This window comes from Bos javanicus, chromosome 9 (genome assembly GCF_032452875.1).
Source record: "Bos javanicus breed banteng chromosome 9, ARS-OSU_banteng_1.0, whole genome shotgun sequence".
In the NCBI taxonomy this organism is placed as follows: Eukaryota; Metazoa; Chordata; class Mammalia; order Artiodactyla; family Bovidae; genus Bos; species Bos javanicus.
The window spans coordinates 39098484-39112527 of NC_083876.1; the positions used below are offsets into that span (position 1 = coordinate 39098484).

Genomic DNA, 14044 nt, shown 5'->3' on the forward strand with positions numbered 1-14044 from the left:
AGAATTAACAAGTAGGAGTTTCAAACTAAAAAGTAGAACTCGTTTGAGTTTAAAGTACAGGTAGAACAATAGTTAACTGAATGGAAAGTAAAAAGTAATAGACTTTGCTTTGAATGTACCTTTTGGCCTAGTCATTCTTTCTCAAATAGAAATTGAGAGGCACTGCATGTACTCTAGAGAGAGTTTTTAAAAGAAAAACATGAATTGATTTAATCTGATCTTACAACTAAAAACCTAGTTTTAATTTGTGAATGTGTCCTATATAGCATTTTTCTGTAATTTTACACATGTATTTCCTCAGAGCCTTAGTGAAACATACTACTTTCAGTTTGTCTCAAAAAAATGCTTAAAACCATGGTATTTATTTCCTTTTATAGATACAAAATCTTACCCTAATCAGTGTGGAATTACATGCTCGAACTAGACGAGACTTAGAACCAGATCCTGAATTTGACCCAATCTGTGCTCTGTTCTACTGCATCTCATCTGACACTCCACTACCGGATACAGACAAAACAGAACTCACAGGTGTAATAGTGATTGATAAAGACAAGACAGTGTCTAGTCAAGGTATTGATCATTTTTATTAATTTTATACCTACATACCCTAGGAAGTATGTAGGCTTCCCTGGTGTCTCAGACGGTAAAGCATCTGCCTGCAGTGCAGGAGGTCTGGGTTTGATCCCTGGATTGGGAAGATCCCCTGGAGAAGGAAATGCCTAGGCACTCTGGTATTCTTGCCTGGAGAATTCCGTGGACCAGGGAGCCTGGCAGACTACAGTCCAGGGGGTCCCAAAAAGTTGGATACGACTGAGGACTAACACTTTCACTTTCACCCGAGGAAGAACCTTGTGTTGGGGCAGTTTCTTTGCTCAGGGTCTAAACCAAACAAGCATAAAGAACTCCTCTCTACCTCATGGTTAGGAACTTCCTCAAATAGTACTATTTTGTTGATTATGCATCTGTGAGTTTCCTACCATGCACATCTTATAGTCTGTTATTGTGTCAGATTAAAATAACTAATTCCCTGGTGTTAAACAGAACTTTAAATACTAGGATACATTCACCTTGGCTTTGATGTATATTGTTTTAGCTATTGCTGTATTCAGTTTGCCACTGTTATATTAGGATGCGTGCACCTATGTTCATGAAGAATTCTGGCATTTACTTTTCATTTCTTATATTGTGCTCATAAAACTTTGGTAATAAAGTTTTGCTAGCCTTAAAAAAAGAACTTCTCTCTAAATGTTTGCTGAGGTGGGAATAGAAGGTGTTGTATATAATTTGGCGTTAGATTCATTATTCTTGAATTACTGTTAGAAGTTAGAAGCAGTACAATATAAACAGCTTAATAAAATTTCCAATTAGCATATCTAATTTGATCTAAATATTATATAAAATACTAATTGTTACTGTTGAATTCAAATGATATTATATCTATACGTTGGGTAGACAGTCCTCCTTATATATACATGCTGGTATTTTGTTGCTAATACAGAGTTTTTCTTTGCTTTAAGAAGTTAAGTTATGGACTTTCCTGGTGGTCCAGTGATTAAGACTCCACCCTTCCAGTGCAGGGAGTACAGGTTCAATCCCCGGTCAAGGAACTAAGATCCCACATGCCATGCAGTGTGGCCAAAAATTTAAAAAAATTTTTTTAACTTACTACTGTAAGTTAATGGCTTGCAAACTACTTAAAGTATATTCCAATTTTGTTGATATTTCTCCATAAATACATTAAGTTCAGAGGTTTTTCATATAGGATACCACATAAGGCATTTTATAAAATACCAAGTGTTCTTTGGCAGTTTTAAATAGTAATATCTGAATTCAGTCAATTGAGGAGGAAGGTTTAACAGAACAAAACTGTTCAGGAATTTGCAGTTTAATCAATGATGTGCTTGAGCTGGCTTGTACCAGCTCATGAGCCAGTTGCTAAATTTTCATGAATTTTTTGAAGTAGTTGATGTCACATTGGTAATTTGAATTTAGCCATGGTCAGAATTTCTCATGTCTTAGAAATAGGCAAGCAGTACAAATCAGGGCTCCCCCTAACGCCCCCTCCATGGAGAGGTGCTTGTCAACGTTTTCCAGCATACCACTAATTAAAATATTTTCTACTAAGCAAAGCTCTTCCTATAAAAAGAAATAAAGTAATAAAATTTCTTTTTGGGTGACATGTTATCTAGGGAATTTTGTGAATATAGACTTTTAGTAAAATAGCTGAAAACATAAAATTTGAATTTTCAGTTGCATATTGTGCTAGAAAGAAAACCTTTAAGAAAATTTTCAGGAAACAATTATGTGTTTACTTTGGGGAAGCTGTCTTATTTTAAAATATTCTAGTTGTATAATTTTACTCAAAAGTAAGATAATATTACTTAACACAATTATATATAATAAACATTTTGTTTATTTCTTAGATATCAGATATCAGACCCCATTACTTATTAGATCTGGAATCACAGGACTACAAGTTACCTATGCTGCTGATGAGAAGACACTTTTTCAAGAAATTGCAAATATAATAAAGAGGTATTGTTTTTATTTTATGATTTTTCCAGTCCTTTTGTGCTATTGCTGAGTAATGTAGGTGAAGGTAAAAAAGAGAAAGTGAGTCACTTCCTGTGGCCCTTGAAAGAAAAGTTATTCTAGAAAGGATTTTGCTCTCATCTCCAATCACCATCATCATTTCCATCAGATTAGGGATAAAGAATATTCTATTCTCAAGACTGAGGGGCCAGTGAAAGACAAATACTAGCTTAGCTTCTAGCTTTTTCCAGTTAGATTTTAGCATTTTTCTGTGGTGATGAAATAATAACTATAAAGTTAAATTGTATCATTGATTAAATAGGGTTCTACTCTAGGAACCACCATTTCAATACCTTTTTACTTTTTTTTTCTTTTTTAAGAAAATGTTTTCTGAGTTCTAAACAAATCCGTATTTCCAAAATTTTGGATTATAATCTGTTCATAAATCTAGGACTATCTGGTACATACCCTTTTGTGTACATAATTTCTTAAAAATCTCTTTTGACCATTTGATGTTGGCTTTGATGCTTGATAGTAGAATCTTGTCAAAATGTATGAAAACGATGTTTTACCAAAGCTGTTTTAATTTAAAAATAAAACAATTAAGTGAATCTCTTTTGCATGTTCTCAAGAGTATAACTCTTAGTAGCAATGTGTTTCACTTTTCTAGAAACTTAAAACTTTTGCCTGTTACTAGGTTTAGGTTTTTAAATGCCTAAAATCAGGCTGGAAAATAACTCTTTGGATTCTGATGTATGGATAAAAGCTGTCCTTGAGCATGTTGTTAAACCCAACCCTTTCTGTTTTGCTTTGGAAAACTTTTTCCTGTAAAAGTGAGATGATATACTGTATTAAAGATCAGTGATGATATTTTACTGACTCAACATCTGATTGAATCCCAAATGGGTTAACACAATCTATTTTGAAAATTAGAACCTAGAAGGGTATGATGAGGTGGGAGGGAGGTTCAAGAGATATGGGACATATGTATACTACTACTACTAAGTCACTTCAGTCATGTCTGACTCTGTGCAACCCCAGAGACGGCAGCCCACCAGGCTCCCCCGTCCTTGGGACTCTCCAGGCAAGAACACTGGAGTGGGTTGCCATTTCCTTCTCCAATGCATGAAAGTGAAGTCGCTCAGTCATGTCCGACTTGTAGCGACCCCATGGACTGCAGCCTACCAGGCTCCTCCGTCCATGGGATTTTCCAGGCAAGAGTACTGGAGTGGGGTGCCATTGCCTTCTCCGTATGTATACGTATGGCTGATTCATGTTGATGTATGGCAGAAACTAACACAATATTGTAAACCAATTACCCTTCAATTAAAAAGAATCTTTTAAGAAAGAAAATTAGAACACCAGAAAACATTTTCAAAGAAACAAAATTAGATGTCAGAGCATCAAAAAAAGAAAAAATGATATGCTACTCCCCACCACTCTAGGGAGGAAAAAAGAGGAATGTATTTTTACTATTTATAGCACTGGCGACTGGATGGATTCCCATCCACTTGAGTTTTACCATTGTCAGTCCTATCTTTTATCTTCTCACACAGCTTGTCAACATGTCAGGTACTTTCAGAGCTCATACTGCAAGCAGCTTAGGAAAAGGAACATGTAAGAGTTTTAGTCAAATACCATTTTGTGGGCCAATGCGTATCTAGTAGTGTCCCTGGGCTTTGTAGACTTGTGTTCTCCTTGTTAGGTATATTTCTAGCAATAGGAGTACCTGCCAACGTTGAGAATCTTGTCAGTTATTTGCAAGTGTAGTAACTTTCTTAAATGTCCATAACATGAATTATACCAGTTGTTAAGAAAAGTGCAGTAAAGAAAACAAAATTAACTTCTGGTTCTTACTCTACATCACATGGCTACTAGGAAGAGAAGAAGAATTAAATATTAGCATTTCAATTCTGTAATGTTGTTTATGTATTACTCCAAACAACTCCCTTAAAGGTTATTTCCTTCTTAAACCTCATTTGTTGAGTACCTACTTAACACAGGCTTTGCTAAGAGCATAGGCTTGGGAGTCAGCCATCTCTGTCTTTTTGTCTTTGTCTTGAACAAGTTGCTTATCTCTCTAAACTTTAATTTCCTCATCTGTAAAATGGGTAATAGGTATTAGAATTAAGTGTGATAAAGCACATAAAACTCTTAGCCTGGTCAGTACTTAAGTATCAACTCTGTAAAATACAGTGCTAGGTGCTGAATATAAAACTGAATTAAATACAGATGCATAGTCTCAAAGAGGTTTATCGTCTTTATTTTTTCATTTACTTCCTCAGGTGGCAAACATGTAAAGTCATGTAAAGTGCTATTAAACAAGTAAAACCAGATCCACTATATTCTTGTCAAAGACATTTTTTACCTTTCTCTATTTCCTTGAACTATTACTTATACATTTCCCTAGCCTCCCTAACTTAAACAGTTTAAGTTTTGAGCCCTACCTTTTTCTTTTCCCTAGTCCATGCATTAGTCCCTCCTATCCATTTAACCTCAGAATTCGTTTTCAAGATGATTCCTTCTCCTCTCCCGATGCTTGCTGCCACTCCCCAAGTTAGAGCTCTTTCACCTCTCATCTGTACAGGTCTTAGTGTTATCTGCAATATAAATTGTGAAGCAACTTTTTTCTGCCTAAGCAAATAAAATCGTTTTCATGTTTCTGGTGCTCCCTCTCCACAATTTTGTTCTTTACTACTAATTGCATTTACTCAACCTTGTTCTTTCTGTAACTTTCAGAAACCTGGTAGAGTCAATAAAATTTACAAAAATTAAAGAACAAGTTACCAAGATTTTGTTACTGTCACCAAATGTTTTCACAGAAGAAATATGGAATCCTTGGAACTTTGAACTTGAAACAGATAGCTTATCAGCTTTGAGAGTCTTGTAAGACCGAACAACCTCTGGGTCAAAACATATATACATGATAGATCTGAAAATGTTGAAATGACACAGGTTTTCTAAAAGAACCACATCTTTAATAAATCTATTAAGAGAAGCATTAAGGGTTTTTCAGCAGTCATCTCTGAGCAGTAGTAGTTTACAAGAGACACTTGTTAACTGAGAAAAAATTTTCATAGCTATTAAAAAATAAGTGTATTTAATCAATCTATTAACCATTTACCACAACAGAGCAAGTTGCTGATTGGAAAGATAATTCTTACAATAATAAGATGTTACATGAGTCAAAGAAATTCAGATGAAGAAATTGGAAGAACTGTGTAACAGTTATAACAGAAGAGCTCTGTAATAATTTGGCATCCTCTTCGTGCTTAGAAATGTATATGATAGGTACTCCAGCAACCTTCCAAAGTCTTCTCTTAAGTTCAGAATGCTTGTCGTTGTTTAGTTGCTAAGTCATGTCTGACTCTTTGCAACCCCATGGACTGCAGCATGCCAGCCTTCTCTGTCCTTCATTGTCTCCCAGAGTTTGCTCAGATTCATGTCCAATGAGTCTGTGATGCAGTCTAACCATCTCATCCTCTGCCATCCCCTTCTCCTATTGCCTTCAGTCTTTCCCAGCATCAGGGTTTTTTCTAGTGAGTTGGCTCTTGACAAAGTATTGGAGCTTCAGCAACAGCCCTTACAGTGAATGTTCAGGGTTGATGTCCTTTAGGATTGATTGGTTTGATCTCCAATGGTATGAAAATGAACGTTCAGAGTTAACTATGACCAAATTGCAATGCCTGTTCTAAATGAGAAGTATTAAAGCTATCAGCTGCGGGTTCTTTTGTGTGTGTATCCTTCACATCTCCTATCCTTGATGATCTTTAGAGACGCTTGACACTTCTGCCCAAGTTTTTCAAGTTTAGACATTACATAGTTCTACAGGGAGATGCACTCATCATACAGCTAGTTCATCTTTGCTCTGAGAAGACGTTGACATTAATGGAAGAGTTGATGAAGTTGCTATCAACAAAAAGATGTGTTAAGATACTGGATACTATTTTAGAAGACTAATGAGCAGGAATGGTTTTGGGAGACTCTTTTTTTAAGGCTCTAGGACCTTTCTGGACTTCCTTTTAAAGAATCAGTTCAGTTCAGTTGTTCAGTTGTGTCCGATTCTTTGCAACTCCATGAATTGCAGCACGCCAGGCCTCTCTGTCCATCACCAGCTCCTGGAGTTCCCTCAAACTCATGTCCATCGAGTCGGTAATGCCGTCCAGCCATCTCATCCTCTGTCGTCCCCTTCTCCTCCTGCCCCCAATCCCTCCCAGCATCAGAGTCTTTTCCAATGAGTTAACTCTTCGCATGAGGTAGCCAAAGTGTTGGAGTTTCAGTTTTAGTATCAGTCAGTCTACACTTAACCTCTGATCTCTGAGCCTAAGTCTTAGCCACATTGTTGCATAAGCCTTTGCTTTCTTTAGCTTCTCCACACTTATGTTGTAATCCTGCTCTTTGTTCCAGAATTACCAGCCACATTGCACTTTCTACCAAGAAAACACTTTTATAGGTTGGGGAAAAGGTCCATTTGGCTGTTGTATTAGATTAATAAGTTTTATTAAGTTAAGTGGTTTTCTTAGAAATTTCTTGTCCTTTTTATATAGAGGAAAGCATATATGTTATCTTTTTCTCCTAATAAGTTTGAAGGCTACTTTGTAAGTCTGTAGTGTAATAATGGATCAAAAGCAGATCACCAGATATTGAAATTTACATTAGGGAATGTATTTTATAGGGCCCTTAATGAATAGGAAAAATGAAAAGAATATTATTGCAGAGGTTCAAACCTAGTTCTTTTGACATCAGCCACTAAATCCTTCAGGATTAAAAATAAGGACATACATGTGATACTCTTATTTTTGTTGTCAAAGTACAAACTAAGGTAATTAAATACCCTTTTAAAGAAAATGGCTGTGGAAGAATGACAGAATATTAGAAAATGGTTCAAGTGTTAAGTGATATAATCTGGCAGGTTGGTCATTCCATAATTCAGAATGACTTTGAAGGCAGTTATGTGAAACCCAACTTTACAAATTTTTGTGATCTTTTACTCTGCTTTTTGGCTTTTATAAATACTAATACAACAATCAGGGGCTTCCCTGATAGCTCAGCTGGTAAAGAATCTGCCTGCAATGCAGGAGACCCCAGTTTGATACCTGTGTTGGAAAGTTCCCCTGGAGAAGGGATATGCTGCCCACTCCAGTATTCTTGGGCTTCGCTGGTGGCTCAGACAATAAAGAATCCGCCTGCAATTCAGGAGACCTGGGTCCAATCCCTGGGTTGGGAAGATCCCCTGGAGGATGGCATGACAACCCACTTAAGTATTCTTGCCTGGAGAATCCCCATGGACAGAGGAGCCTAGCAGGCTACAGTCCATGGGGTTGCGAAGAGTCAGACATGACTGAATGACTAAGCACAGCACAGTACAACAATCAAAGTAATTTAGGACCTCTGATCTGATAGCAGCATTGCAGTATTTGTTGCTCAGAAGTTTTTGTTCTCCACTTAAGACTATAGTCAGTTCTTGTCTTGCCCACACAGGTTTCCTATGAAAGTAAATCTTCATGCTATTTTCTTGTGTTCTATAATCGAACTTTTTTTTATGGTGGTCACGTGAAAGTCCTCAGAAGTACAAAATGGCTCCTTCTGAGTTAGATGCAGATTGTCAGTTCACCAGTGCAACCGTGTGACCACAGCGAGCACATTTTTTGCCTAGTTTTTGCTGTTTAGCTTCCCCACATTAATCTTATCCCTATTAATATTTCATTCTCCCATTAAACTAAGTCACCTTTCTCTTAAGTTTAGAGGCAAACTTGTCATTGTCGAGGCCTTTCTTTATGTGAGGACAAAGTATTTACTAAAATTGGAGGGAAAGGAAGAAGTTTCCATTTCTTTCTCAGTATTACAACTGTTTAAGGACAGTAGAGCATAGAGGGGTAGAAAGTGACAACAGAATGACCTGGGAGATCATTTTCAAAATAGTATCCACACATGCCCTCATACTTCACCCCACCCCTGCCCACATTATATCTCAATTTTACCCTCATTCATGCATTTAACTGGTAATGCTTGCCTCCCACCCCAATTTTTAGCAGCCTCTTTCTCAAGTCATATCAAGTAAACACCTAATCTAAGTAGAAACTACTTTTGCTTTACAAAAGTAGCTTCAAACTTAGAACTCTAAATGCCCATTCCTTCCTATATAGAAATTCTATAGGTAAACACTATATCACCCTTTCCCTGAGAAATATAATATTTCCTGAGAAATATAATAAAAAATAGATTTTTAATTTTGTAGTTTGTTTAATGAAGAAGCAGTCCTTCTGGTTAAAGGTTTAATTTTCTCATTTCTTCTTCAGGTATGATCCTGATATTCTTATAGGATATGAGATTCAGATGCATTCCTGGGGTTACCTCTTACAGAGGGCGGCTGCACTCAGTGTTGACTTATGCCAGATGATCTCTCGGGTGCCAGGTAGGACACTGTGAATGTTTGTTTGTTCAGCTACAGAGCAAATTACGGACAAATAAAGACAAGAGTATTGTTCTAGCCTAATTTTTAATACTAAATTGTGTAAGTTCTGGATACTATCATAACTCCACTATATAAAAATTTAAAAATCAATAGAAGTGAAAGAAAAATACTGTAATCACTGCTATAGATACCGTTAGTATACCTGTTGTTTATTTTCCTTTCAGTCATTTTTCATATACATACGTAGGTCTTTTGGGCTTCCCTACTGGCTCAATGATAAAGAATCTGCGTGCCAGTGTAGGCAACATGGGTTTGATTCCTGGGTTAGGAAGATCTCCTGGAGAAGGAAATGGCACCTTGCTCCGGTATTCTTTTCCTGGGAAATCCCATGGACAGGGAAGCCTGGAGGGTACAGTTCATGGGGTCACGAAAGAGTGGGACACAACTAGTGACTAAAAAACAAACAAAAGAATACAGGTCTTTATTTTTTATGTAACTTTAATCATACATATATCCCATTTTTACATTATTTTAACAAAAGTATTTTTCTGCTTTATGAGATAGTCTTTATAATCATTATGAAGTACAAAACATTTCTTTGACTTGGCATACCATAATTTTATTTGTCTGTTTCTATGTTTTATCTATTTGGTGAGGAAGGAGGAGATGGTAGAGAAATACTAACTTGTTTTTTTGGGGGGGGTATCAGGCTAAAAAATTACACGAATTTTGAAGTCTGTTCCTCAAAAGTGTTATTCTAATTGAAGAGGGAGACAGTAACATTCATACCAAAATTCGTTTTTTTAAAGCATTTTTAAAATTATGTTTTCTTTATAGTTACCAAATTTTTAATAACTTTGTTTTAAAGGCCCCCTCCCCCCGCAACACACACACAAGTCTGACTAGGACAAAGTAGCATATAGTTCCAGAGGCTTAAAGGTCAAATAGGAGATTAGTAAAACCAATCAAGATACCTCCTGAAAGGGGTTATGAAGTCAACAAAATATCCAAAGTGTTGGTAAACGGAAAGAGAAGGGTTGAAGCCAGAAGATTCAAGGACAGCAAATATTTTGAGCTTTGCAAAATCTTAGGATAAAAAGATAGCTGCTTTTAGCTTTTCATGGAATTAATTTTTTGTAGCTTCTGTGTCCCTTGAGCGAGGAATAGTGATACATTTCAGTTTTTACATCATTTCATTGGGGATAGGGTTCTGAACATTGAGAATAGGTAGCATGAGTGTTCAGTGCACTTACTAGTTGATTAATTTGTAACAAGGTATGTGACTTCAGAATAATGAATGAAACTTCCTGTCCTTTTAGAACATTCCTGAAACCATTTATGAGGTGGCATGAAATGGTAGAAAGGGCATGATTTAAGGAAGCGTAGTAAAGAGCACTAGTGGTAAACAGTTCATTCTGCAGAAAGATGACCTGGGTTTGAGCCCTGGCCAACAGGATTTGGATGTCCAACAGGATAGGTTACTTAACCTATCGATACTTCAGTTTGTTCATCTGTAAAATGGGGATGTAATGGAACTTATCTCATAGGGTGATTGTAAAATACTGAGAACAGAGCCTGAGAATGTAATAAACATTATGTAGGTGTTAAGCTGAAACCTTTTTTTAAATTGATTTATAATATAGTGTTAGTTTCATGCAGTAGAGCACAGGAAATTGTACCCATTATCTTGTAATAAACTATAATGGAATATAATCTGCAAACATGCTAAATCACTATGCTATACACTTGAACAAATCTTTTAAGCATTATGTCTCTAAAATAAAGAAGAGTGGTAGGTGTGTCTACATTGTCTTTATAATCAACTAACCCAGGTTTAGAATACTAGTTTTTGTTACTACATGACCTGGGGCAAGATAAAACATTTCTGAGTAGAAAGTACAATTTTTATTTTGCACTATAGTACAAACATAATAAAGTAGCTGTATTAAAATAAAGTTCTTGGACTCAACAGACATTCAAATACCATTGTTTAGTTCAGTCGTATCTGACTCTCTGCGACCCCATGGACTTGCAGCACTCCAGGCTTCCTTGTCCTTCACTATCTCCTGGAGTTTGCTCAAACTGATGTCATTGAGTTGATGAATATACTTGTTATTCCAGAGCCTCTAATCAACAACATTCATTTATACCCAGTGTTATATACTAGAAACACATTTTGATTTCTATTCTAGATATAATTATCACTTAGAAAAACTAAACTCAGAAGTCTATATGCTATAAGAGGTACTCTTCAACTAGTTCTTTATATATAGTTAATAGAATTTCATCCTCAATACGAACATCATTAATTAACGTCAACAAATTTTCAGAGAATTGTTTAGGTTAAAAATTCTACCATTTTTTTTTTGCAAGAGATGACAAGTTTCATAATAAATGTTTTTCATCCAAACACCAAAGAATGATGTGATATTAGGTATTCATAAAAATAGCACCAGTAATTATCATATTTAAAGGGAAAAGGATTTATTTTAAAAATACATATGTATATATATGTTTTATTGTTAAAAATATGTACAGTTTTCAGACACATTTATTTCACAAAATTCTTTCATAACTTAGAGGACAGAAAAACCTATCAAAATAATGATTATTCTCTTAAGTCTAATAGAAAATAGACTGTGAATTACATTTAATCCTTAATCTTCATCTTCATTTTTATTATTCTCATTTTCTTATGGTTCGCTTGGAAATTTGATTTCTGTGAGTCCTGATGCAGTCTGTATTTATTTCTATAGATGACAAAACTGAGAATAGATTTGCAGCCGAAAGAGATGAGTATGGATCAGATGTAATGAGTGAGATAAATATTGTTGGCCGAATTACACTAAATCTTTGGAGAATCATGAGAAATGAGGTAAGGTACTTTATCTGAAATTTGGTTTGGAAGTAAGAGATTAGATCAGTGTAATGATTTAATCATTATAGAACATTAGTATAGCTTCCTATGTAGTATATGCTTCCTTGTGAATTACTTTTATTATACTTAAGTGTTTCAAAAACAAAAACTACTTTCTAAAATGCAAAGCTATAAAAGTACTTAACTTCATTATTGATGATTTTTACCCTGTTTCTGTCTAAGCACAAATAGCATTGGCTATGTAAGTCTATAGCTGTCATAAAATGTTATCTTGTATGTATGGAATGTTGTATAATTTCGTCACTTTTTGCTCTGAAATCCTTTTTTCACAAGGCCAGATAAATTCAACTTGGCCTTTTTAATTTATTACAGTAAGAAAAATTTAGTGTAGACATGGGAAAGAACTTTTTGAAATTAGGATATTTAAAACCTAGCTGAATTAGAAAGGGACTTCCCTCGTGGCTCAGTGGTAAAGAATCCATTTGCCAATGCAAGAGACATGGGTTTGATCTCTGGGTCAGGGAAAATCCCCTGGAGAAGGAAATAGCAACCCACTTTAGTATTCTTTCCTGGGAAATCCCATGGGCAGAGGAGCCTATCTGGCTAGTCCATGGGGTCACAAAAGATTTGGACACAACTTAGCAACTCAACAAGAAATACTAGAAAGACAGTACTTGAAAATAGTTAATAGCACATTCCAGTTGTGTCTTTGGAGACCCAGATAAGGAGTTTTGGTAATATGAAACTATCTTACTAATATGCAATCACACTCACCAAAAATGTAAGAAAAAAGATATGTACAATAAATTGGTCTATTCTCAGATTTTGGACTTAAAATATCAGATAAAATGTTTATATTTTAAAGAGGATTCTGTTCTTCAACTACTTCCTTTTGAAACTACATTCTATTTCTAATGTACACTTATTATTTGTTGTGATCTTTTCTGGCTCTTCTAGGTTTATATAAAAATTTGAATTTCCAGGCATGTTCTCTGCAATTCTTTTGGGACCTATCACACAGTAATTCTTCCAGATAAGGAAATACACTCTTTATATCAAATTTAGGTATTCTTGTTTTTAAAAATAATTTTATTTATTCATTCATTTATTTATGGCTGTGCTGGGTCTTTGCTGCTCGAGCTTTTCTCTAGTTGCTGTGAGTGAGGGCTACTCTCTAGATGAGGTGGGAGGGCTTCTCATTATGATCTTGTTGCAGAGCATGGGCTCTAGGGCACAAAGCCGTCAGTAGCTGTGGTATGTGGGCTCAGTAGTTGCGGTTCCCAGGCTCTTAAGCACAGGCTCAGTAGTTGTGGCACGTAGGCTTACTTGCTCTGTAGCATGTGGGATCTTCCCGGACCAGGGATGGAACTTGTGTCTCCTGCATTAGCAGGCAGATTTTTTTTTTTTTTTTACCACTGAGCCAGCAGGAAAGCCTTCCCATTTTTATTCTCTCTCTGCCCCATAGACCTGAAGTTATGCTCACATTTTATCTAATTTGAAAATGTACCATATATTTATCTACTTGAGGATAATTTTATCCTGTTGTTCCTTCTTAAAATATTGTCAGTACAATAATCAATGCCCCAGTGATTTCAAAAATACAGTTGACCCTCAAACAACATAGCTTTGAACTAAACAGATCCACTTATTGGCGAATTTTTTTTCCCCAATAAATACATACTGCAGTATTATACAGTCTGCAGATTGGTTGAATCTGCAATGCAGATATGCAGACATGAAGAGCTAACTGTAAAGTTATACACAGGTTTTTCAACTGCATGAGGGTCAGTGCCCCTAACCCCTGTATTGTTCAAGGGTCAACTGCAATTCCTAGTGACACAGCACAGGATATGAAAGGTACAGAGATTATGATGTATTTGTTTCATATATTCTATTATATATTTCAAACTTTAGTCTCTGATATTGCCTGGAATGAACACGTAAGTGTATAAACACAAAATTAAATCATCATTCCTGAAGATCCAAAAGGCAGCTCTAACAATTATCAGTTACTAGCTTAAAAAATCCGGAGAAGGCAATGGCACCCCACTCCAGTACTCTTGCTTGGAAAATCCCATGGACCGAGGAGCCTGGTAGGCTGCAATCCATGGGGTCGCTAAGAGTCGGACACGACTGAGCGACTTCACTTTCACTTTTCACTTTCATGCATTGGAGAAGGAAATGGCAACCCACTCCAGTGTTCTTGCCTGGAGAATCCC

At 36.0% G+C, this 14044-nt stretch overlaps 1 protein-coding gene and 1 long non-coding RNA gene across 9 annotated transcripts in view; one reads left to right on the top strand and one right to left on the bottom strand.

Moving 5' to 3' along the window:
- The window catches only part of REV3L (REV3 like, DNA directed polymerase zeta catalytic subunit), a 177219-nt gene that overhangs the window by 118188 nt on the left and 44987 nt on the right, over positions 1–14044 (top strand). For all 8 annotated transcript variants that reach the window (XM_061428654.1, XM_061428656.1, XM_061428655.1 and 5 more), the window contains 4 exons: positions 378–570; positions 2424–2535; positions 8832–8947; positions 11704–11822. In XM_061428654.1, coding sequence (XP_061284638.1) covers positions 378–570; positions 2424–2535; positions 8832–8947; positions 11704–11822 — 540 coding nt within the window. The remainder of the gene's footprint in view (positions 1–377; positions 571–2423; positions 2536–8831; positions 8948–11703; positions 11823–14044) is intronic.
- The window catches only part of LOC133254394 (uncharacterized), a 76160-nt gene that overhangs the window by 31683 nt on the left and 30433 nt on the right, over positions 1–14044 (bottom strand). The window lies entirely within an intron of this gene.